Source organism: Rhinatrema bivittatum, chromosome 1 (assembly GCF_901001135.1).
Source record: "Rhinatrema bivittatum chromosome 1, aRhiBiv1.1, whole genome shotgun sequence".
NCBI lineage: Eukaryota > Metazoa > Chordata > Amphibia > Gymnophiona > Rhinatrematidae > Rhinatrema > Rhinatrema bivittatum.
The window spans coordinates 590,612,099-590,634,815 of NC_042615.1; the positions used below are offsets into that span (position 1 = coordinate 590,612,099).

The 22,717-nt window shown below is 42.4% G+C and overlaps 1 protein-coding gene across 1 annotated transcript in view; it reads right to left on the reverse strand.

The window, feature by feature from the left end:
• The window catches only part of ADAMTS19 (ADAM metallopeptidase with thrombospondin type 1 motif 19), a 465,279-nt gene that overhangs the window by 31,616 nt on the left and 410,946 nt on the right, over positions 1-22,717 (reverse strand). The window contains exons 18-20 of the mRNA XM_029619011.1: positions 20,928-21,081; positions 14,407-14,542; positions 11,559-11,763 (exon numbers count right to left, since the gene is read on the reverse strand). Coding sequence (XP_029474871.1) covers positions 11,559-11,763; positions 14,407-14,542; positions 20,928-21,081 — 495 coding nt within the window. The remainder of the gene's footprint in view (positions 1-11,558; positions 11,764-14,406; positions 14,543-20,927; positions 21,082-22,717) is intronic.

Sequence of the window (22,717 nt, forward strand, 5' to 3'; positions counted from 1 at the left end):
ACTCATCAATTCTCATCTCCTTCTTCTCTAATGTTCCCATTAGAATCAAAGGATGTAAAGTTTTATAAAAGCTCCTGACAAAGAATTCTTCATTTCACCCTACAGACAAAGGGGTTCCTCAGGGAAAATGTCAAATCTTAATCATACCTGTAATTAATACAAAATATATAGTAAATATAAATATAACTAAATATCACTAAACCATACAAAATCCCTAATTATCCTATATCCTAATTTTACCTACTCAAAAGTACAAAGCAGAGCTGTATAACTACATAAATCATGATTCGAAAATCCTCTCATTAAGATCAAACCTACTTCTACACAGCTCTATTGTGTTAGATTCCCAAACTCGAGCGATGAAGCAAAAACAACAACCAAAATCACATAAATCTTATATTGTCAAAAAAACTTCCAAAATATATACAAAAATATTACACAAACCTATCGTTCCTGTAATATGCATATAATATACCTTACAAGCCATGAATCATACAAGCTGTTATCCTATAACGTGTTACTGAGGAGCATCAATGGTTAAACATAGTATAACGTAGATGTTATTTAAATAAGAACTCTGTACCAATCACTGATGATTGACCAATTAACTTCAGAAAAAAACAACCATTCAATTTGATTGTTTAATCCCCTAGGAGTAACTGTGTGCCAGGAGAAAATAAAACATTGTTCCAAATGTAACAATGCTTGAGATATATCTCCCCATTATTCAATTGGACTTGACAAATTACAAAGAATTTGGGATCGCCCACAGAATGGGACCTTTGTATCCAGTGATCAACCAAGGGGACATTTTCTTTCCTTGATCTAATGCAACTCTTATGTTCAATAATTCTCAACTTAACCATTCTTTTGTTTTGTCCAATATGGATACAATTACAAGGACATATGATGGAATAAATAACTCCCTTAGACTGGCAAGAAAAATGACCCAGTAATTTATAGGAATATCACAAATCAGGATGCAAAAAACTGTGCAAACATAGATCATGTGAACACACTGAACATCCTCCATAATTGGTTTGACCACAATGATTTTCAACTAACATGCATCCCTTATGACATTGAACTAAACATGATCTTAAATTTCTCTGTTTTTTCACTAAAAAATGGGCCCTTCCCCAAAAGAATGTAAAGATGACAAAATGGCCCAATGACGTAAAATGATATTCTTAATAGCTGATGTTTTAGACAAATATGGACTAGAACATACTATTCATGTAAGGGGCTCCTTATTTGTTTTTAGGAGATTATCCCTATTTGCATAGAGCACTCTCTTGTAGGCCTTCTTCACTACCAATATAAGAGTAGCCTCTAACAAAAAAACCTGTTAAAGAGACTTTGGGGAAGATTTTAAAAGCCCTACATGAGCCAAATCAGGGAGATAATGCGCGTCTCTTGGGCTGGCACGCGGCGCACATATTTTAAGAATTGTCATGGATGCAAGTATCTCTCAGTACATGCACAAAAGAAAAAGTCCAAAAAAGGAGTGGCAAACAAAGTAGAATAAGACCGATCACCTTAGATGTAGGGATTCCTGTATTAAATGTACAGTTCAAAGATCGGTCTTATTCTACTTTGTTCGCCTCCTGGCGCTATTCAACCATCTACCATTTTGTTTCTTTGGATAAAAAAAGGGGTGGGGCATGGGCACAAGTATTTACTTACTGTTTAACTTTACTTCTGCTATCAATAGTGTGTAATTTATAAAACAAAAAAACTAGGCTAGTCAGTGGGTTTTAAGGGTTTGGGCAGGCAGGGTAAAAGAGTGGTTAGTTAGCTAGTAGGGTTAGGAAGTCCTATCCTGTAACTGGCAAAGTGGGAATGAACTAGTTTAACTGGTAATTGCGTTGGCGTGCATGTATATTAAAATTGTCCCCAGTTGTGTGGTATAAGCTGTTGTGTTTGGCTAGTTGTGGTTCCATCCCGAGATTGGCCACTCTTACCTCCAGTCTCAGGCCAGGGGGGCCCCACTGACACTGCGACTGGTGAAGATGTGGCCGACTACTGCACTAGGAACGTCATTCAGATGAGGGGGCATCACTAGGTGCACACGCGCCTACGGCTCGGCCTCTTTTAAAGGGCCTGTAGTGGGAAAACCATCGTGGCACCTCTGGATGACATCACAGGCCTTCTGTTATTTAAGGCCTGGTCTGCGCTGCCTCAGATGCCTCAGCAATATGTCAAACTTTTTGGAGTAGTTGCTTGCCATGCTGTTCCTGGTTTCTGTTCCTGACTTCGTTCCGATGCCTTGTCTTTGTGTTCCTGCTACTTCCCCGTGTCTTCGGAGTTCCTGTCTTCTTGTTCTGTAGTCTTCGTTTGTCTTCTGTGACTTCCTGCTGTTCTGCCTTACTTCCTGTTCCTGGATTGATTCCTCGGTATGACCTCAGCTCGGACCCTCGACTCGTCTTCATCTGGATTCCTGGCTTGACCTCAGACTGCTTCTTGACCACATTGTTTGCTGCCTGCCCTGACCGCAGACTGCTTCTTGACCATGTTGTTTGCTGTCTGACCTTGGCCTGCTTTCATCTCTGCTGTCAGCTGCCTGCCCTGACTTCTGCATGGACTTTGTCTTCTTCCTGCTGGCCTTCGACCTCTTCAGCAATGGATTTGTCTCTCCACAGAGGCCCACACCTAAATTAAGCTGGCCCCTACACCCAAGGGCTCAACCTAAGGGGAACAAGGGCTGGTATTGGTGAAGTTCCTTTTGGGCCTCTGCTCCTGCTAGTTCACCTACTGATGATAAGGACTTGCAGGGCTCCTCCCTGTGGATAGTGCCAACCTCATCTTGGTCCAAGAGTCCACTTCTGCAACAGATGGCTGAGACCATGGATCCAGCGGACCTCTTGGGCCTCCAGGCCATTCCTGGCCTGGCACAGAAGATCCAGCAGCAGCAACATTTCTTCAAGCACTTAGTACCTGCCTCGATGCCACTGCAGCCTCCACAATCTCTAAGCCTCCTGCATTACTGGCAGCAACTATGGCTGCACCCATAGTAGGCCTCCAGGTTCCTCCTCGATATGCAGGAGACCTGAAGCAGTGCCACAGATTTTTGAATCAGTGCTTTATGCATTTTTCACTTCAGCCAGCACAATTTTCAGTGATTCCATCAAGACCACCTTCATACTCTCCTTTCTGGACGTGAACGCCTTGGCCTGGGCCTCTCCTCTTTGGGAGTATGGGGATGCAATGCTACAAGACTTGCAGCAATTCATCAAAGCTTTGACAAACCTGGCTGGCATGATACGGTGGGTTCAGACCTTCTTCATCTCCGGTAGGACAAATGGCCCTTAATGGACTACAATATCTCAAATGTCAGTAAACCTGGTTTCTTCTTTAAATAATTTATACCAGCTATTATCCCATCCGATGACCATATAATTTTGTAGGACCACTACTCATAGGGTCACGGTATTTTACCAGACTCTTTTTATGGTTAGGGTCCAGTTTACTTTATATATGTTTTTTTATATTTTTATAATTTTTTAGTTTTCTTTCTTTCTTTCCATCACCCTAATGAGAGCTCCAAGATGACATTTCAAATTACAGTCAAACTAAATGTCACTTTCTTAATCCCAATTCAAAGTAATTCAGCAGTGATACTCATCTGCGTAGCCCAACACGATCGCGTTTCGGACCCCCACTTTTAAGGTCCTGCTTCAGGGGAAACCATTTCCATTCTTGTTCTGTGACACTCCCAGGGCAATCGTCAAACAACCAAAAGGTTAATCTCCAATAGCTGTCTCCATCAAATAATGTAGATGCGGTCACACCTTGGACTCGCCGTTCTTTGAAACATAGCTCTCAACTGGATGGCTTTTCAAATACTAGAAACGGAAGTTCCTCCCACAGAAATCTGCCCCAATCAATCAACGAAGTCTCCAATCAGGTCGGGTAGAACCATCACTTCCTTTACCTAAGTTCTCTAACACATCGTATCTTAGCGCAAAACCGGAGGTGATGTCATCTTAACACCCTGGTACAAAATCAATTACCTCAGTCTTCAAACAGGGCTAATTCCCTCTACACTTGACATGGTTTCTAGTTCTCCATCAAGTCCTCTTTCAGGAACAATTATCCAGTCTGCAATCAGATCTTGTTTAATTTGCGCCTATTACGGCTATAGTTATTCAACACGACGTCCTTTTAAGTCTTCAAACAAGTCCTGCTTTCTCTATATTAACTCCAGGAGCTAGTCCTCTGTCACGTCGTATTCCACATCATACTCAGCTAATCGACTCCAATCCTCCATCGCGTAGTCCTCTGTCATCGCATAGTCCTCAATCTTCAAACAGGGCATTATTCCCTCTACACGTGACATGGTTTATAGTACTCCATCACATCCTCTTTCAGGAACCAATATCCAGTCTATAATCAGGTCTTATTTGATTTATGCCTATTCTGGCTATGGTTATTCATCGCGGCGTCTTTTTCAGTCTTCAGTCTTCAGTCTTTTTCAGTCTTCTTTAAATAATTTATACCAGCTATTATCCCATCACCATATAATTTTGTAGGATCACTACTCATAGGGTCACGGTATTTTACCAGACTCTTTTATGGTTAGGGTCCAGTTTACTTTATATATGCCAAATTGGCTAGCTTCCCTGATTTCTCTTAGCATTTCATCATCTGTCTGACCATTTTGTCCAGGTGGACGGTAGTATACTCCTATCACTATACTCTTACCCAACACACATGGGATTTCTACCCATATAGATTCTACTAAGCATTTAGTCTCTTGTATGATCTTTATCCTGTTGGACTCTATACTCTCCCAGACATAAAGTGCCACACTCCTACCAAGCTGATCCTCCCTATCATTTCAATATAATTTGTACCCTGAGATAGCACTGTCCCATTGGTTATCCTCCTTCCACCAAGTCTATGTGATGCCAATTATGTCAATCTTATCATTTGCTGCTATACACTCTAACTCTCCCATCTTACTTCTTAGACTTCAGGCATTGGCATATAGACATTTCAAAGTGTGTTTTTTGTCTGTATTAACAACCTGCTTTTCAGTCGTTAGGGATAAATTGGAAATCATTAGCTTTGGTGATTTTTTACGTATAGGCACATAAACTATGTTTGCTTTTAATGGAACCTCTCTGTGGGATGCCCTAACTCTCCTGTTTCATTAGTATCCTTCAAGGATACATTTCTCCGAACCATGAACTGCTGAGAGACTGTCGGCTTTCCTCCTTATTCTAGTTTAAAAGCTGCTCTATCTCCTTTTTGAAAGTTAGTGCCAGAAGCTTGGTTCCACTCTGGTTAAGGTGGAGTCCATCCTTTCGGAAAAGTCTCCCCTTTCCCCAAAGGTTTCCCCAGTTCCTTACAAAGCTGAATCCCTCTTCCCTACACCATCGTCTCATCCATGCATTGAAAGTCTGGAGCTCTGCCTGCCTCTAGGGACCTGCACGTGGAACAGGAAGCATTTCAGAGAATGCCACCCTGGAGGTTCTGGATTTCAGCTTCCTACCTAAAATCCTAAATTTGGCTTCCAGCACCTCTCTCCCACATTTTCCTATGTCGTTGGTGCCTACATGTACCACGACAGCCGGCTCCTCCCCATCACTGTCTATAATTCTATCTAGGTGACGCGTGAGGTCTGCCACCTTCGCACCAGGCAGGCAAGTTACCAGGCGGTCCTCACATCCACCAGCCCCCCTGCTATCTACATTTATAATAATTGATTCATCAGCTATGATGGCCAGCCTAACCCTTCCTTCCTGGGCAGTAGCCCTGGGAGACTTGTCCTCAGTGCGAGAGGACAATATATCACCTGGAGAGCAAGTCCTTGCTACAGGATCACTTCCTGCTACTCCAGGGTGATGTTCTCCTACTAGGAGACCTTTCTGATCCAAGGCAGCACTGGGGCTGCCAGACTGGATTGGGGACTTGGCTACTATGTCCCTGAAGGTCTCATCAATGTACTTCTCTGTCTACCTCAGCTCCTCCAAGTCTGCTACTCTAGCCTCCAGAGATCGGACTCGTTCCCTGAGAGCAAGGAGCTCTTTGCACCGAGTGCACTCATACAATCTCACCCCGGCGGGTAAAAAATCATACATGTGACACTCAATGCAAAAGACTGGAAAGCCCCCCTCTTGCTGCTGGACTGCTGCCTTCATCTTAGTTTTATTGAGTTCCTAGTTAAGTTTAGGAGACTAAGAGATTTGGAATGAGAGTACTTTAAATTTACAGGTGAATTTACTAATTAATCAGCTAGTGTCCTACAAGGGGATGATTAAACTTTCAATAAGGGCTGGTACAATAGTATGATTTAGATAAGATCCTGATTGATTTTTAATGAGAAATTGTCTTGTGCCTAAAAATCAAGGGCTGAGAGGGTGGGTAAGACAGACACTAGAATTAACTATCTCTGGCTTGCTTGTTACCTCAGACACACACGAACTCTAAAGAATATATCCCTTAATTTCACCTTTCACCAAACTTTTATAAGCCCAAAAATTTCTGAAAGCTATACTTACCAATCCTCTTTAACCACCGCTAAATTAATCTTCACTCAGTTAATGGAAGGGTTGTGGAATTCAATCCCTGGATCGCTTGCGGTGACCTCTGGACTTCTCTCCCAGGGGATGCTGGGAGCAGTATGCAGATGAGCCTTCCGGTCCTCCTCTACTGCAAAGGGTGTGGGGCCTCTGGAAGCTGGGGCTGTGGAATTCAATCTCTGGATCGCTTGTGGTGACCTCTGGACTCCTCTCCCGGGGGATGATGGGAGCAGTATGCAGATGAGCCTTCTGGTCCTCCTCTACTGCAAAGGGTGCGGGGCCTCTGGAAGCTGGGGCTGTGGAATTCAATCCCTGGATCACTTGCAGTGACCTCTGGACTCCTCTCTCGGGGGATGATGGGAGCAGTATGCAGATGAGCCTTCCGGTCCTCCTCTACTGCAAAGGGTGCGGGGCCCCTGGAAGCTGGGGCTGTGGAATTCAATCCCTGGATCGCTTGTGGTGACCTCTGGACTCCTCTCCTGAGGGATGCTGGGAGCAGTATGCAGATGAGCCTTCTGGTCCTCCTCTACTGCCATAACTCCCATATTATCTCTGACATGGGACCATTGCCATTCCAGATTGTGCATGGAAGACATTCTTCTCCTCCATTGCCAGTCCCATTGACTGTACCATCCTCAGCAGCTCAGCTAAACTCTCAAGAGCTCCAGGAACTCTGGGTGTGCACTGAGGAAATGCTTCAGAAAGCAGCTCGAAGAGCCAAGAAGGCAATGGATGCTCATTAGTGACTGGTCCCACAGTTTAAACCAGGGAACAAGGTCTGGCTCATATCCGCCTCAGGATGCTCACCCCCCATTACATGGGGCCCTTCTCTGTTTCCCATCAGGTAGGGCTGTTACTTATCAAGTATGCCTACCTGCCTCCTTGGAAGTCCATAATGTCTTCCATGTCTCCCTTCTCAAGCCCTTAGTCCTCACCTGGCTGTCCTGGAAGGTGCCAAGACCCCAGGAGTTGTCCACCATAGAGAACAAGTCTACCAAATGAAGAAGATCTTGTATGTCCAATATTGGAACAAGAGGTGGGAGTACCTAATCTCCTGGGAGCTCCCCGAAACCGATAGGAAAACCCCACTAAATTGTTCATGGGAGTTCTCTTATCGTTTTGGGGGAGGGCGGGAAAAACAGCACACAAAAATAACCCCTAAACCCACCCCGACCCTTTAAAACTAATCCCTTAGCTTCCCCCACCCTCCTGGCCCCCCCAAAAACGTTTTACAGGTACCTGGTGGTCCAGTTGGGGTCCCGGGAGCGATCTCCCGCTCCCGGGCCGTCGGCTGCCACTAATCAAAATGGCACCGATGGCCCTTTGTCCTTACCATGTGACAGGGTATCCATGCCATTGGCCAGCCCCTGTCACATGGAGGGAGCACTGGATGGCCGGCGCCATCTTTAAAAATGGTGCAGGTCATCCAGTGCTCCTACATCATCTTCACTGGCTCCTTCATCATCTTCACTGGCTCCTAGTAGAAAACAGGATAAAGCTCTTCATCTAAAAATGCTTGAGTAAACAGGCCCCTGAGTACCTCTCTCAACTTCCCTCCCCTTATACACCCTCAAGGCTGAAATTGCTCTTCTTTCCTTTCCTCCGCTGACCGCTGTCAGATTGTCCTGCAGGAGACTGTGATTTCAGCTGTTAATGCACCAAATATTTGAAACAAAGTATCATTAACCCTACACCTGGATCCATGCTAAGTTCAGGCAAAAAGCTTAAGACATAACTTTTCAACCAGGCCTTTCTTTGATCCAACTTCCTGACCCTCTACAAAAGCCTGTGATATACACAAGAGGGACACAACTGGGTCTTGAAATTTTTCACTAATGGGAATTCCTAGACTGGATCCCAATGTTTCATTAACTGTAAATTCTGATTTTACTATACACTGTTCTATTGCCTCTGTTCATTTAAATTTGTTGTAATCCACCTTGAGACCAACTTTGGGAAAAGGTGGAATATCAAATATTCATAAATAAATAAATAAAATAAATGATTCATCCCCACAGTGCTTGCAAGTTAATTTTCAAGGGAAATTCCCTTTAGTGCTTCCTTTTCAAAATGCGCAGTGGGTCACTACTGTGGGGATTCTTTACTGAATGTATTTTGCAGGAGCAAAATTAAATCCTGTGCTTGCTTTTTCTGGCCTGCTTTAATCCCACTGCATGCCCCATACCTTATCCCTGCATGGAGAAAGCAGGGCAGAATTTCCAAAGGATTATTTTTCCACAGGTTTCTTTTTCAAATGTAAGGACTCTTTGCACACACTACACTTTATGTAGGTAGGCAATCACCTCTTCTTACCCTATTTGACAGTAGGTGGTCTCAGCCAGCAGGGGATGTCTGGAGACCTCTTTGGGAAGTAGAGAGCTCTTCCCTAGGAAGGAGAGTAAGAGGAGCTTGTGGGCTCTCCTGAGTGGATGGATGCCCCAGGAATTGGGGCTTTTGGGTAATTTACACAATGCCATATATTCCTATTTTGGGAAGTGCCTTCCTGCCACATGCCAAACTCATCCGTAAAATGGAGGTTGGAGAACTTGATTGCTTACTAATGGAAATAGTTGAACAGTATCTGAGACGAATCATCATGGGAGCTGTGAGTAACCGCTACTTAAGAGAACCTGTATTTATGCTCATGTGGGAGGAGAAGAAAGAACTCCAGGTTCTGGGGTGGTGGCCAGGACACAGTCCTGTGCTTGGGGGCTGGGCAAAGGTACAAAAAGATACCCCTGTGGACTTGAGATCAAATGTTCTAAACTGGACCTGAGGAATTTCCTGCATCTCGAGAAGAGAGGAGAAGAGAGGAGTAGAATCGGAATTCCTGTTCATCCCAAACAATCATTTCATAAAGACTATAGACTATCTTTTAGTAATTGTTTGCAACTTATCTACCACGGAATAAAGAGAGCAAGCCAGGGGATACCAAGCTTCAAGTTGGAGTCCAGGCTGTAGTAAACAGTGCAGTGTTTTCCACCACTAGAGGTCCAACTCTTCATCTTCACTGACCTCGTATCGAAGAACCCATGACTCTTTGCTTCAGGGTAAAATCATACACAGGCTGTACACAAGTATAGTATTTTAAGGGGTAATTTTATAACAGCCTGCCTAAATTATGTTACGCATGCCGCCTGCGGCAGACTCACGGCATGGCTCCCTCACCTCTCTTCAGTAACTCCAGAGCCTGGTCCCTCATCTTTGGTGGTGGTGGGCTGCCGGCCCCGTCCTCGGGCTACCCCTGGTGCCTCCGTTTCAGCTACAGACCCTGGTGTCTCCAGTCCAGCTACCACCGCTACTGTTCCATGCCGGGCCTCTCAGTGTGGCCCACGGAGAGATGCTGCTACTCGGCGCCGTGCCCTTCTCGAGGGCCCATGGCGGGAACCGTGCCGCGGCCCCAGATGATGATGTCAGGGGAGTACTGGTACTTAAGCCCAGGCTCCGCTCCCTAGCTTTGCCTTTGCAACAGGTCTCCTCGCTGGTCGAGTACTCGTTGCCTCCTGAGAGATTCGTCTCGTTCCTGTGTTCCTGTTCCTCGTTGATCCTGGTTCCTGATTCCTTCGTTCCTACGTTCCTGCTCTTCACCCTTCCTAGGATTGCCTACATGGACTTTGACTCTGCTTTGCCTGACCACGCCGTTGACTCTCTCCAAGCCCAGACCTCTGCACTGCCTGACTACTCCATTGCCTCTCTCTAAGCCCAGATCTCTGCATTGCCTGACTACTCCATTGCCTCTCTCCAGACCCAGACCTCTGCATCACCTGACTACTCTGCTGCCTCTCTCCAGCCCAGACCTCTGCTTTGCCTGACTACGTTTGACTATCTCCATGATCAGACTTCAGCCTTGCTTGCCACTGCTTCTAGATTGCCGCCAGCCCTGACTCAAGCTTGTTCTATGACGCCTCTTCAGCCTATGTCCTGGACTTGGCCTATTCAGGCTTCAGCCTGCTTTTGCTCTGGCATCCCCTGTCTGACTTTGTTCCTTTGGCGCCCAGGTCTCCGGGACACTACCTCGTCCAGTACTAGACTGTATCATCTCTCTCCTGCTGTCTCTGGGCTGGCCTCGATCTGTCCATCGATGAGGACATACAGAGGCCCACCTAAGTCCAGCCAGCCCCGGCACCCAAAGGCTCAACCCACGGGGAATGAGGGCTGGTATTGGTAAAGCGCCAGCTGACCTCCGTCCATCAGCCCTCTCCACCTGCCGATGGTGGGGATCCATAGGTCCCTACCTTCAGGTTGCGTCAACCCCACCTCGGCCCAAGGGTCCATCTCCAGCGCAACAAATTATGCAGCAAAAATGGGCAGAATTTGCATGGTTACCAGCATGTCAGGCAAGCAATTTTGTAGAAGAATATTTCTACATGTAAAACAGCATCTTACCCTCAAAAATGTCTTTGAAAATTGCCTTCTAAAAGCAGTTTGACCTTTCAAACACTGTTTTGGCCAAATAGGGATAAAAACAAGAGAAAAGAGTTCCCATCTTACAATCTGCAAGCGTATGACATTATTTTAATTTTATTTTACAAGCTCTAGTGATGGATTACCATCCTCACAGTCTTGCAAATAAGCAAGTAAAAGCAGTCTGGGATCAGTCAAGATATGGAAGTTTCAAGTCTCTGTGAGTTGAGGATTTTCCAATACTAATTTGTTGCTTTGCCACTTTTAAATTGTAGAAACTCTTCTATTCACTTATGATCAGTGAGAATAAACCTTTACCAAAGAGGTAGCCAGTAGGTATCCCATCTCTCTAGACAGAGAGATAGTGTGATCGAATATGAAAAGAGAGGAAGAGAATAAACAATAATAATTATCCTTTTGAAGAAAGATTTGATCTCAAACCTCTGAGTAACACTGAAGTTCAGAGCCATAAACCTTACGGATTTCTTCCATCAGTTTATACTGGCTAATCGGTGTTTAACCAATATGTGCTCATTGATTTACCAATTTTTAAGCAATGGTTATGATTGGTGACAAATTAATGCTTCGATAAAAATATGGCATGTAGTAAAAATAGACATTCTGCACCTCAGACCACACTCCAGCTTCCCACACTGTCATGCAGTCCTGGCCCTCACAGCGCTGAGCAGACGTGGGCTTCGGGGCCGGGCAATCCTTCTCCCGAGCTCGAATCAATGTTCCATTCCGGAGCTGCTGGGTACAGGCTACTTGTCTGTTCTGGTTTCCTTTTCCACATGTCCTTGAACATGGAGTCCATTCTGTCATCATCCACCTGTGCAAACATATGCATATATATATATATATAATACTATACAAAAAACAGCAGGCTCCAAAAATCTCGGTTCTCAATAATATAAATACCAAAAATCAGAAAAATGAAAGAAGAAAAAGCAAGGGATCCTCTACTTATTTTTTAACCATTATTGTAAGTGCTTAGATAATGTTAAACGTGCTTAACAAGAGATGAAAAGCCAGTTCATAAATTCTTTACACACTCTACCTCATGTAGTTGTAACATAGAGGTGGATTCATTCCAATCATTAGTGGTAAAAACATCCGTACTGTTTTTCATTATTTTTCATCTTGTGTGTTCCTGTGAACTTAATTTCAACATGCAAATGCTTATGTTTCCTTATGGATCAATAATTACATGCAAAACCTATATTTCCAAAAATCTCTGTAGCACTGTAATGTGGTCTCATTTACATATATATGCCACAATAAAGAGTTTTCCAAATAGCGTCCATCTATCAATGTGATACTATTGCCCTCTCGATAAAGAAATATGAACAAAAAAACCCCTACCATAGTATATTTTTGACAGCTTCTGTGTAAGAAAATCCAAAGGCTATATTGTAATTTTAAAGCAGCAAAACTTGCAAAATCATTCTAAATAATTCAATTTGCAGGTAAAACAAGCAAAGTTATTAAGATCAATTCATTTCATTGCAGAAGTCATACTATATTTAGAAGTTTTTGACAGCTCCTCTTACTTAACTTCTCTCTCGCTTATGAATTTAAGAAAATCAGGGTGCGCCTGTGGTGATCTTTATTCAAACCTCTGCAAGCACCACACTGACACACAAAAAATATGAAAACAGCATGGAGCACTAAAAAGTGAATTCTAGGAAGGAGGAATTTTAACAATAAGGTGCATAAATATAATAAAAAATGTTAGACCTTTTAAGGTGAATTTTAAAAGCCTGATGTGCACCAAAATTAGAGGTTGCGTGAATATGTCAGGCTGGTGTGCGCCGAGCGAATTTTGAAAGCAACCCAGATATGTGCATATCTCCCACAGCATATACATCTCGGAACTTCTCAGAAAGGGATGGGGTATGGTCTGGGTACAGCATGGGCGTTTCGAGACTAGAACAAGAAATTTGCGAGTAAATCGTTAAGTGATCAGATGCGCACCTTGGTCCCCTGCCACCTAACTTTACTCCTGCTCTGGATGGCATGTAAGTAAAAATAAAACTTAAACCATTTTGGAGGAGTGTAAAGGTTCTGGGGTAACTGGTGGCTGTACAGACTATCTAACCATGGGGGTCTGGAGGACCTAGCTGGTAACTGTCAAACTGGGGAGGAACTGGTAAAATAGGCAATGCTGTCGGCGTTCGTCCCTTTTAAAATTTACCCACTTATGAAGTAAAAGTGGCTTTTGCGTGCACAGGCACACATCCACTTAAAATTGGGTGCACTTGTGCATGCGGCTGGACTATTTTATAACATACGTACATATACATGTGTAAGATATAAAATAACCGTGTCCCTGGTTGCAGGCCGTCATACGTATGCACGTGTGCCTGCACACGTTTTAAAATTCACCTTTTTATTTCTAAAAAAAAAAAAAAGTGGAAATAAAAAATATTGGGCAAAAAAAGCAAATTTGGAATAAGGCCAAAATAACAGAAAAAAGAAACAGAGTCTGGGAACAGGTAGTTTAATGCACCATATGATTTGACACAATCCTGCTGATTTACATTTTAATACTATGAAATGGTCACAGCTCTCATTTCTTCTTAGTCCTATTCCTTTTCTCCCTGTGAGGCACATTCCATCTGCCTGTTCACTCCACTCCTCCTCCTCTGCATAAGCTGTCAGATGCAGACTTCCTTATAGGTGGTCGTCCTTTTTCTCACTGAGTTTTATTCTAGGCTTCTCTTCTTTCCTCGATTTGCTTTTACCCCTCCCTCCTCCTATGGGACACTAATTTCCTCATAGAGGACCCTCACACCTCTCGGCTTCTTGACCTAACGCTGCCCCCCATTCGGCCTCCAAATAGCTCTCTATTGCCTCCATTCACAACATAGCTATTACCTTGATGCCATTTACCTTAAATGCTCTCCTCCATGGCCTTGCTATCTTAACTTAGTGTGTCCTATATTTTTTTCATTCTATGTCCTGTTTGTCTGTCGGTCTTGACTGGACTGTTAAATTATTAGTTCTGGTACTGTCTGTCGTAGTTTGAGAGTCTGCTGTGATACTGATTTGTTGACATTCTAATCTATTGTAATCTGCTTTGAGAGCAATCTGGATACAAGCGGAATATCAAATGTTTGTAAATAAATAGGTGGATGCAGAATAAAGATTATTTTCAAAAAGATAAAAATAAGTCCCAAGGAATAAAGACTAGCTATTATATGTTTCTGCATACTATTGCATATATCTGGTACGCGCTATATAAGTGATGACGATAATAATTTTCAGTGATATTTAAGTCTCTGCCAGTGATATGTGGCAACAAGATTTAGAAAACAGGCCACTGATTTATTTGAGAAATTGATATATATCCATGCAATAGCTAGATAGTGCCAATCCTACCATACTATCATTTCCATAAAGCCAAACCTCCTCCTTAAACTCCCCCCCCCCAAAAAAAAAAATGTTATTTTTAGATCAATTGATTTATCACCTTGTCTGACATGGCTGTTCATTGCATTTTCGAATCTGTGGTTCAGGCTTTGTCAGGTCTTTGCACTTCTTGTTATCCACAGTACTGATATTCTTATTCATGATCTTTGTGCAAGACACTATGGTCTTTCTTTCTCCTAGTAAGAAACAACATATTGTGAATATTATGCAGCTCTCTTTTAAAATTTATATTCCATCTTTCACGACATTTCAAAGTGGATTACATTCAGGTACTGCAGGTATTTCCCTATCCCAACAGGGCTCACAATCTAAGACAGTAACTTTCAAACTGGTGCGCGGGCGCACGTGTGCACGTACATCAGCCCGCACCCAGGGACGCAGCCATTTCATAATATACATGTGCATATACACGCATTATAAAATATTCTGGTCGCGGGCACATGTGCACCAAATTTTAAGTGGGCACGTGCAACTGCGCACAAATGCCGCTTCTACCACTTAAATCGGGGATTTTAAAAGGGGCGTGTGCTGATGCCATTTCCACTTTTACCAGTTTGTCCCCAGTTCACCCAATTAAGAGAGAGGTCTTCCAGATCAGCCTGGTTTAATCGCCTTCATTCCCTCCAGTTATCCCTGACTCTTAAAACCCCGCCGATCTGCCTATTTATCTTTATTTTCTAACTTACATAGCATCCATAGCAGAAGTAAAGTTACCTGGCAGGGGGCATCGGCAAGGCTGGAGCGCATAAGTATTTATACACACATCTCAGCTTTGCGCCCCAAAACACACATACCCCGCCCACCCCATCCCTTTTGAAGACTTCTGAGATGTGCACGCTGCGGCATTTACGTGCATATCCAGGCGGCTTTCAAAATCTTCTTGGTGTGCACAAGCCCAACATATGATAGAGGTCTACTCGTTCAAGACCTCTCAGTCTTGAACGAGTAGATGTGACTCTGTTATTTACACTTTCAAATAATAGAAGGACTAGGGGGCATTTCATGAAGTTAGCAAGTAGCACATTTAAGACTAATCGGAGAAAATTCTTTTTCACTCAACGCACAATAAAGCTCTGGAATTTGTTGCCAGAGGATGTGGTTAGTGCAGTTAGTGTAGCTGGGTTCAAAAAAGGTTTGGATAAGTTCTTGGAGAAGTCCATTAACGGCTATTAATCAAGTTTACTTAGGGAATAGCCACTGCTATTAATTGCATCAGTAGCATGGGATCTTCTTAGTGTTTGAGTAATTGCCAGGTTCTTGTGGCCTGGTTTGGCCTCTGTTGGAAACAGGATGCTGGCTTGATGGACCCTTGGTCTGACCCAGCATGGCAATTTCTTATGTTCTTATGTTCATAACATAGTTGTGCATCCTCTAATTAATGTGTGTATTGGACTTTTTAAATTCACCATTAAGGGCCTAATTTACTAAGCATTTTTCCCATAGACACAGAATGGGAGAAAAGCCTTAGTAAATGAGCCCCGAAGTTTGTACCTGAGGCAATAAAAGGTAAAGTAGCTTGCCCAAGGTCACAAGGAGTGTCAGCAGGATTTGAACCCTGGCTTCCCTGTTTCGCAACCCACTGTTCTAACCACTCAGTTACTCCTCCACTCCAGTTTACTCTGTAATGCTGCACTTTCCACAAGCAGTTCAAGCCTCATTAATCTGGAGACAGACTCACTTACTGTTAGCCTTGCGCTTTTCCACTATATACTTCAGCAATGCCTGCCTCACCCTCTTCTTCAAAACAAGATCTACTTGTGTATGGTGTCCTCCTTACAAACGGTGGCTGGTAATTTGATTTGAGGCGGTGTCTTTCATAAATGCTATTACTTATGAGGGAGTGATTTTATTGAGTGAGGGATGGGAGAGCGAGTAGGAGGGTATGTGTATATTGATATTGGGGAATTCTTTTAATGTGTTTTTGTTTATTTTGTTTTGTATGATTGTATATTTTTAGATTGGAGAACAGGTATGTTATATCAGATTTATTATGTTTTATTATGTGTTTTCTGTTGTAGTTTATTGTGAATTCCTTTGACTGCTTCAGAGAGTCAATCATTGTGTGTAACTAAATACATAAATACAATGCAATAAACAAACTATCTTAATTTTCAAACCAGAGAAATCACTTACATTTGGTCATTCTGTGCTCTGGATATGTCAGAATTTTTTTTTAATTATTGACCAAATTAGTCAGCTGAGCACTACTTAAAACAGTGATTTTCACTTTAGCATAAAATATATTCTAGTATATCTGGAAGGGATTTTCTTTCTGCTTAATTCTAAATATTAACAGTTACTATTTACTGTAGTTCAAGCTCTGTGAAATGCCTAATAAATAATTCCCAGTTCTTCTTTACCTATATAATGTTCATACATGTTTGTTCTGAGTTCCCCACAACACATGAAATAAAAACACTGCAAATGGTAAAGAGACATTCAGCATTGTTATTAGTCTATCTTCGATGTGTAAGAGGGCATTAAAATGCATGGCTTTGAGAGTGGGGGCTGCTGGATCTTTACGGAGAGTGCGGAGGAAGAAGGTCTAGCATTGCCAGATTCAGCAAAACCATATTTTTACTATCAGCTTTGTGTCAGCTTTCCAAGGAAAGGTGCACAGGTACTTTCCCTTTAAAAATTGGCTAGAGAAAAAAAATACCTGTAGACATTTGTACCTGATTTTTCTGCAGATACATTTTCCCTGCAAAACAATGCATGTAGTAGAATTGAAAATACAAAATGACAGTATGCATGATGCTGCCTCCCTCGACTTAACCCTACCCCTAAGCCCACCTATGTTTTTCATGTTGTGGATCCCCATGGGTGCTTTTACTGGGGAATGAGCAGGCAATTTTCAGACAATCATAAGAACATAAGAAGATAAGAAATTGCCATGCTGGGACAGACCAGTGGTCCATCAAGCCCAGCATCCTGTTTCCAACAGAGGCCAAAACCAGGCCACAAGAACCTGGCAATTACCCAAACACTAAGAAGAACCCATGCTACTGATGCAATTAATAGCAGTGGCTATTCCCTAAGTATAATTGATAAATAGCCATTAATGGACTTCTCCTCCAAGAACTTATCCAAACCTTTTTTGAACCCAGCTACACTAACTGCACTAACCACATCCTCTGGCAACAAATTCCAGAGCTTTATTGTGCGTTGAGTGAAAAAGAATTTTCTCCGATTAGTCTTAAATGTGCTACTTGCTAACTTCATGGAATACCCCCTAGTCCTTCTATTATTCGAAAGTGTAAATAACCGAGTCACATCTACTCGTTCAAGACCTCTCATGATCTTAAAGACCTCTATCATATCCCCCCTCAGCCGTCTCTTCTCCAAGCTGAACAGCCCTAACCTCTTCAGCCTTTCCTCATAGGGAAGCTGTTCCATCCCCTTTATCATTTTGGTTGCCCTTCTCTGTACCTTCTCCATCGCAACAATATCTTTTTTGAGATGCGGCGACCAGAATTGTACACAGTATTCAGGTGCGGTCTCACCATGGAGTGATACAGAGGCATTATGACATTTTCCGTTCTATTAACCATTCCCTTCCTAATAATTCCTAACATTCTATTTGCTTTTTTGATTGCTGCAGCACACTGAGCCGACGATTTTAAAGTATTATCCACTATGATGCCTAGATCTTTTTCCTGGGTGGTAGCTCCTAACACGGAACCTAACATCGTGTAACTACAGCAAGGGTTATTTTTCCCTATGTGCATCACCTTGCACTTGTCCACATTAAATTTCATCTGCCATTTGGATGCCCAATCTTCCAGTCTTGCAAGGTCCTCCTGTAATGTATCACAGTCTGCCTGTGATTTAACTACTCTGAATAATTTTGTATCATCCGCAAATTTGATAACCTCACTCGTCGTATTCCTTTCCAGATCATTTATATATATATATTGAAAAGCACCGGTCCCAATACAGATCCCTGAGGTACTCCACTGTTTACCCTTTTCCACTGAGAATATTGACCATTTAATCCTACTCTCTGTTTCCTGTCTTTTAACCAGTTTGTAATCCACGAAAGGACATCGCCTCCTATCCCATGACTTTTTAGTTTTTGTAGAAGTCTCTCATGAGGGACTTTGTCAAACGCCTTCTGAAAATCCAAATACACTACATCTACCGGTTCATCTTTATCCACATGTTTATTAACCCCTTCAAAAAAATGAAGCAGATTTGTTAGGCAAGACTTCCCTTGGGTAAATCCATGTTGACTGTGTCCCATTAAATCATGTCTTTCTATATGCTCTACAATTTTGATCTTGAGAATAGTTTCCACTATTTTTTCCGGCACTGAAGTCAGGCTCACTGGTCTATAATTACCCGGATCGCCCCTGGAGCCTTTTTTAAATATTGGGGTTACATTGGCCACCCTCCAGTCTTCAGGTACAATGGATGATTTTAATGATCGGTTACAAATTTTAACTAATAGATCAGAAATCTCATTTTTGAGTTCCTTCAGAACCCTAGGATGCATACCATCCGGTCCAGGTGATTTGCTACTCTTTAGTTTGTCAATCTGGCCTACTACATCTTCCAGGTTCACAGTGATTTCGTTCAGTTCGTCTGAGTCATCACCCCTGAAAACCATCTCCGGAACTGGTATCTCCCCAACATCCTCATTAGTAAACACGGAGGCAAAGAATTCATTTAGTCTTTCTGCAATGACCTTATCTTCCCTAAGAGCCCCTTTAACCCCTCTGTCATCTAATGGTCCAACCGACTCCCTTTATAAAGGCAAATGCCCTTATGTAAATACATTCTTATATGGCCTGCAGTAACAGACTAAAAATGTGCCTGAATATGCACTCAACACACTTTAGTAAATAGGCCTCTTAATTTGCTTGAAGGATGACAATAGTCTTTAGAGTTCAACCTTGCATTTTTGGTACATCATCATTGAGCACTGACTCTGGTAATCCTGTTGTAAGGTCATTTTTTTCATATTTTGGGAATATAGGAGGCAATTTTGAAACTGCCCATGGGACCTGCAAGTTCATTTTCAAAGGGAAACTCCTCACAGAATTTTCCTTTGAAAATGTGGTCTGACAAGGGTGTGTGAGTACTTTTTACCATGTGCTTTGCAGTATACATGTGAAAGTATGTGTGGAGGTTTCAAATCAATTCCCACACATACTTTCACTCCCTTGACATAACCTACCCCTTTTACCCCTACTGAGGGGGTGTGGGATTTTCAAACAAGCTTTTTATGCAGGTAAATACCTGTTTACTAGTGTAAGAAGTTTGGAAAATTACCCTTATGGTTGCTAGTTCACAGCAATTGAGCTCCAACTCCAGATTCCAATGTGGTTAATAAGATGTTCAATCTACTATCAAATCCTTAACAGAGAAAACATGTTGATTTAAAACCAATGTTCTTATTTTTCTTTAGTGAAATTACCTCTCTTTTTCTAAATATGCATGTATTTTGGGGTTAATTTTCAAAGGTACGTACATGCTTAAAACCCCGTTTTAAGTGCATTAGTAGGTCTTTGAAAATAGCTCCAGCGATATGCACGCAAAAGTATGCGCAGAAGGTGATTTCCCTGTACTTTTAGGCTCCTGCTAAATTGGCATTCTAGAAGGTGGAGTTTGGACGGGACTGGGATTTATACACATGGGCAGATTTTCAAAGGGTTACGTGCGTATATTACGCGTGTAACCCCAAAAACCCGCTCCTGCATAGGCTCGGCGACACGTGTAAGCCCCGGGATGCGCGAATTTCCCGAGCTTGAAAAAGGGGCAGAGCATGGGTGGCCCAGGGTGGGGCGTGGGCGTGACCAGAGGCCTTCGAAGGCCTGCTAGGCCGGGGAATCGTGCGCCAGCTTTCGGCTGGCGTGCGCAACCTATGCCTGCCCGGAGGCAGGCGCAACTTAAATAATAAAGATGGGGGGGATTTAGGTAGGGTTGGGGGACGGGTTAGATAGGGGAAGGAAGGGGAAGGAAGGGGGGGGGGGCGAAAGGAAAGTTCCCTCCAAGGCCTCGGAGTGAACGGGGAAAGCCATCAGGGCTCCTCCAGGGCTCGGCGCACAAGGTGCACAAGTGTGGCTGCGCGCGCATGTTATAAAATCGGGCATAGATTAGAAAATCTGGCTCATACTTTTGATTTTCTAGAAAAATATCTGTGTAGATCCACATGTATAAAGTGCCGGTGCAACTATTTGGGAGGGCCGCCTGGGGTTCTGTGCACACCAGCAAATTTTCAAAACTGATTTATGCACATAAATCTGCTTTGAAAATTCAGGCTATAGTCTTTGAGTAAAAAGTACAGGCAGGTTTTAGCCAGTGAGGGAGGGCTATTTGAAAATGGCCCTCCCTTGCTATAAGTTTATTACAATTTATACTGTTATTGTATGATCACCTGGATATATGACAACACAATTTATCTCTAAAGCCCTGCAATTTTTTTCACATTTCATCTCAAGTCAGTTTAAAATTTCCCCTGTGATGGACGATACTTTTACAATCCTACCACTGAAATTACATGTTAATCCATTAAACTCATGCTATGTCAGATTAGAAACAATACAAATAATCTTTTACCTCCTCCACATACAGTGTCACAATCCTCCCACCCAGAATGGGTCCACATGAACAATGCCTCGTTCAGTTTAGAACTCTGGTTCTCTGGAACAGGGTCAAGCGGAACAGTATATTCGTAATGGAGACCATAATTCTGATCATGAAAAAGCAGCACCTGAAAAGCACACAGAGAGCGGGATCTAAATCCATGGGCAGTACAAACTGAGAATTATGATCAGGAAAGAAAGCTGCCAGGCAGCCCCCAACTTATATTGAAAATAACTCTACAAGAAGCTCAACATGTCACAAAGTTTCTTTATGGCAGAAAATCCAGAGATACTAAGACAGTAATTTTTATATGGAAGCCATAACAAAATTAAACTATTATACAATCTAGGGGGAGTCATTATTTTGATTCAGCAAGTTTTGAATTGTGCTAATCATAATCAACATGATTCAGATATTTTGGGAAGATTCCCAAGCCATCAGTTCCCAATTCCAACCTATGTTTAGAATTCATTTATAGGAAACTATGCCAAGAATCATGGATGATAATTCAAAAATGAGAACCTGCCTTCAGCTGTGGATAAAAACCTGTCTCTTTAGATCACAATGTATTTAATTTCATGTGGTAATCAAGATGTACGTCTTATACAACATCTTGAAACAATAAGTCAAATTTTTAAAAAAAATGCATGATCTGTTTTATAAATGTGGGTCTTATATATATGTATATATACACATTCATTCATACCATAATTGGTAGTTTTATTATATGCCTTTGTATTAGTGTATTATTACTATTGAATTACAGATAAAATATATTGAAGTAACAGAGAACAATATTTTATTTTTATATAACAATGATAGTATATGCAGCACTGTACAAGGTAAACAGATAGTATGAGGATATCATAAAAAATTAACTCACGTCACAGAGGCACAATGCTATGCATGGGAATTCCCTATCCAAAAGAGCTTATGAACTGCAAATCCATACAAGAGCGAATGAGGATGTAGCGGTTACAAGAATTAGATAGTGGTAGATGGTATGGGGATATTAGTGAGATGTCCTTAAGAAAAACTGTATCTTCAGTCAGGATTTCAAAGTAGAGAGACATAGGTGCCAGCTCTGTGGATGCTTGAGCACATCCAAAATTAACCAAATGCCTTCACTGTGTCCAGGGAGGGGTAAATTTGTGCTGGGTTTAGCACCACCACTCATTTTGAAATTTGGCTCCCATGAAGGTCTATCAGATTGCAAGGTATCGTAAACTCCAGAGGTCGTAGACTGCAAAGGGTAAGACTTGGAAGCAGGAGTAAATTGATAAAGCAAAACTTTATGATGACATCAGGGTATGGGGAGAAGAAGTTGCAAAACTGAAAGTGGACAAAGCAGTGAGGTTAGATGGGAAAAAGGAGTTCAGAGAGATTCTGACAGCTCCACCGACAGTTCTGTTCAGTCAGTCTTTGGAGATGGGTGTGCTTCCAAAGAACTGGAGAAGGGCAGATGTCATAACAGGGATGGGGTTGGTAAATGCAGGCCAGCTGATCTGACCTCAGTGGTAGGTAAATTAATGGAGTCACTGATAAATGATAAGATAGTGAACCACTGTGAATCCAGCAGATAGCAGGATCTAAGGCAGCATGGTTTTACCCAAGGAAGGTCATATCAAATGAATCTGATCCACTTCTTTGTGAAGTTGACCAGAAAGTTAGATCAAGGGTGTATGCTAGATGTAGTATACGCTGGGCCTGATTTTAAAAAGCATTTACATGCTTAAAATTGGGTTTTACATGTATAAATGCAC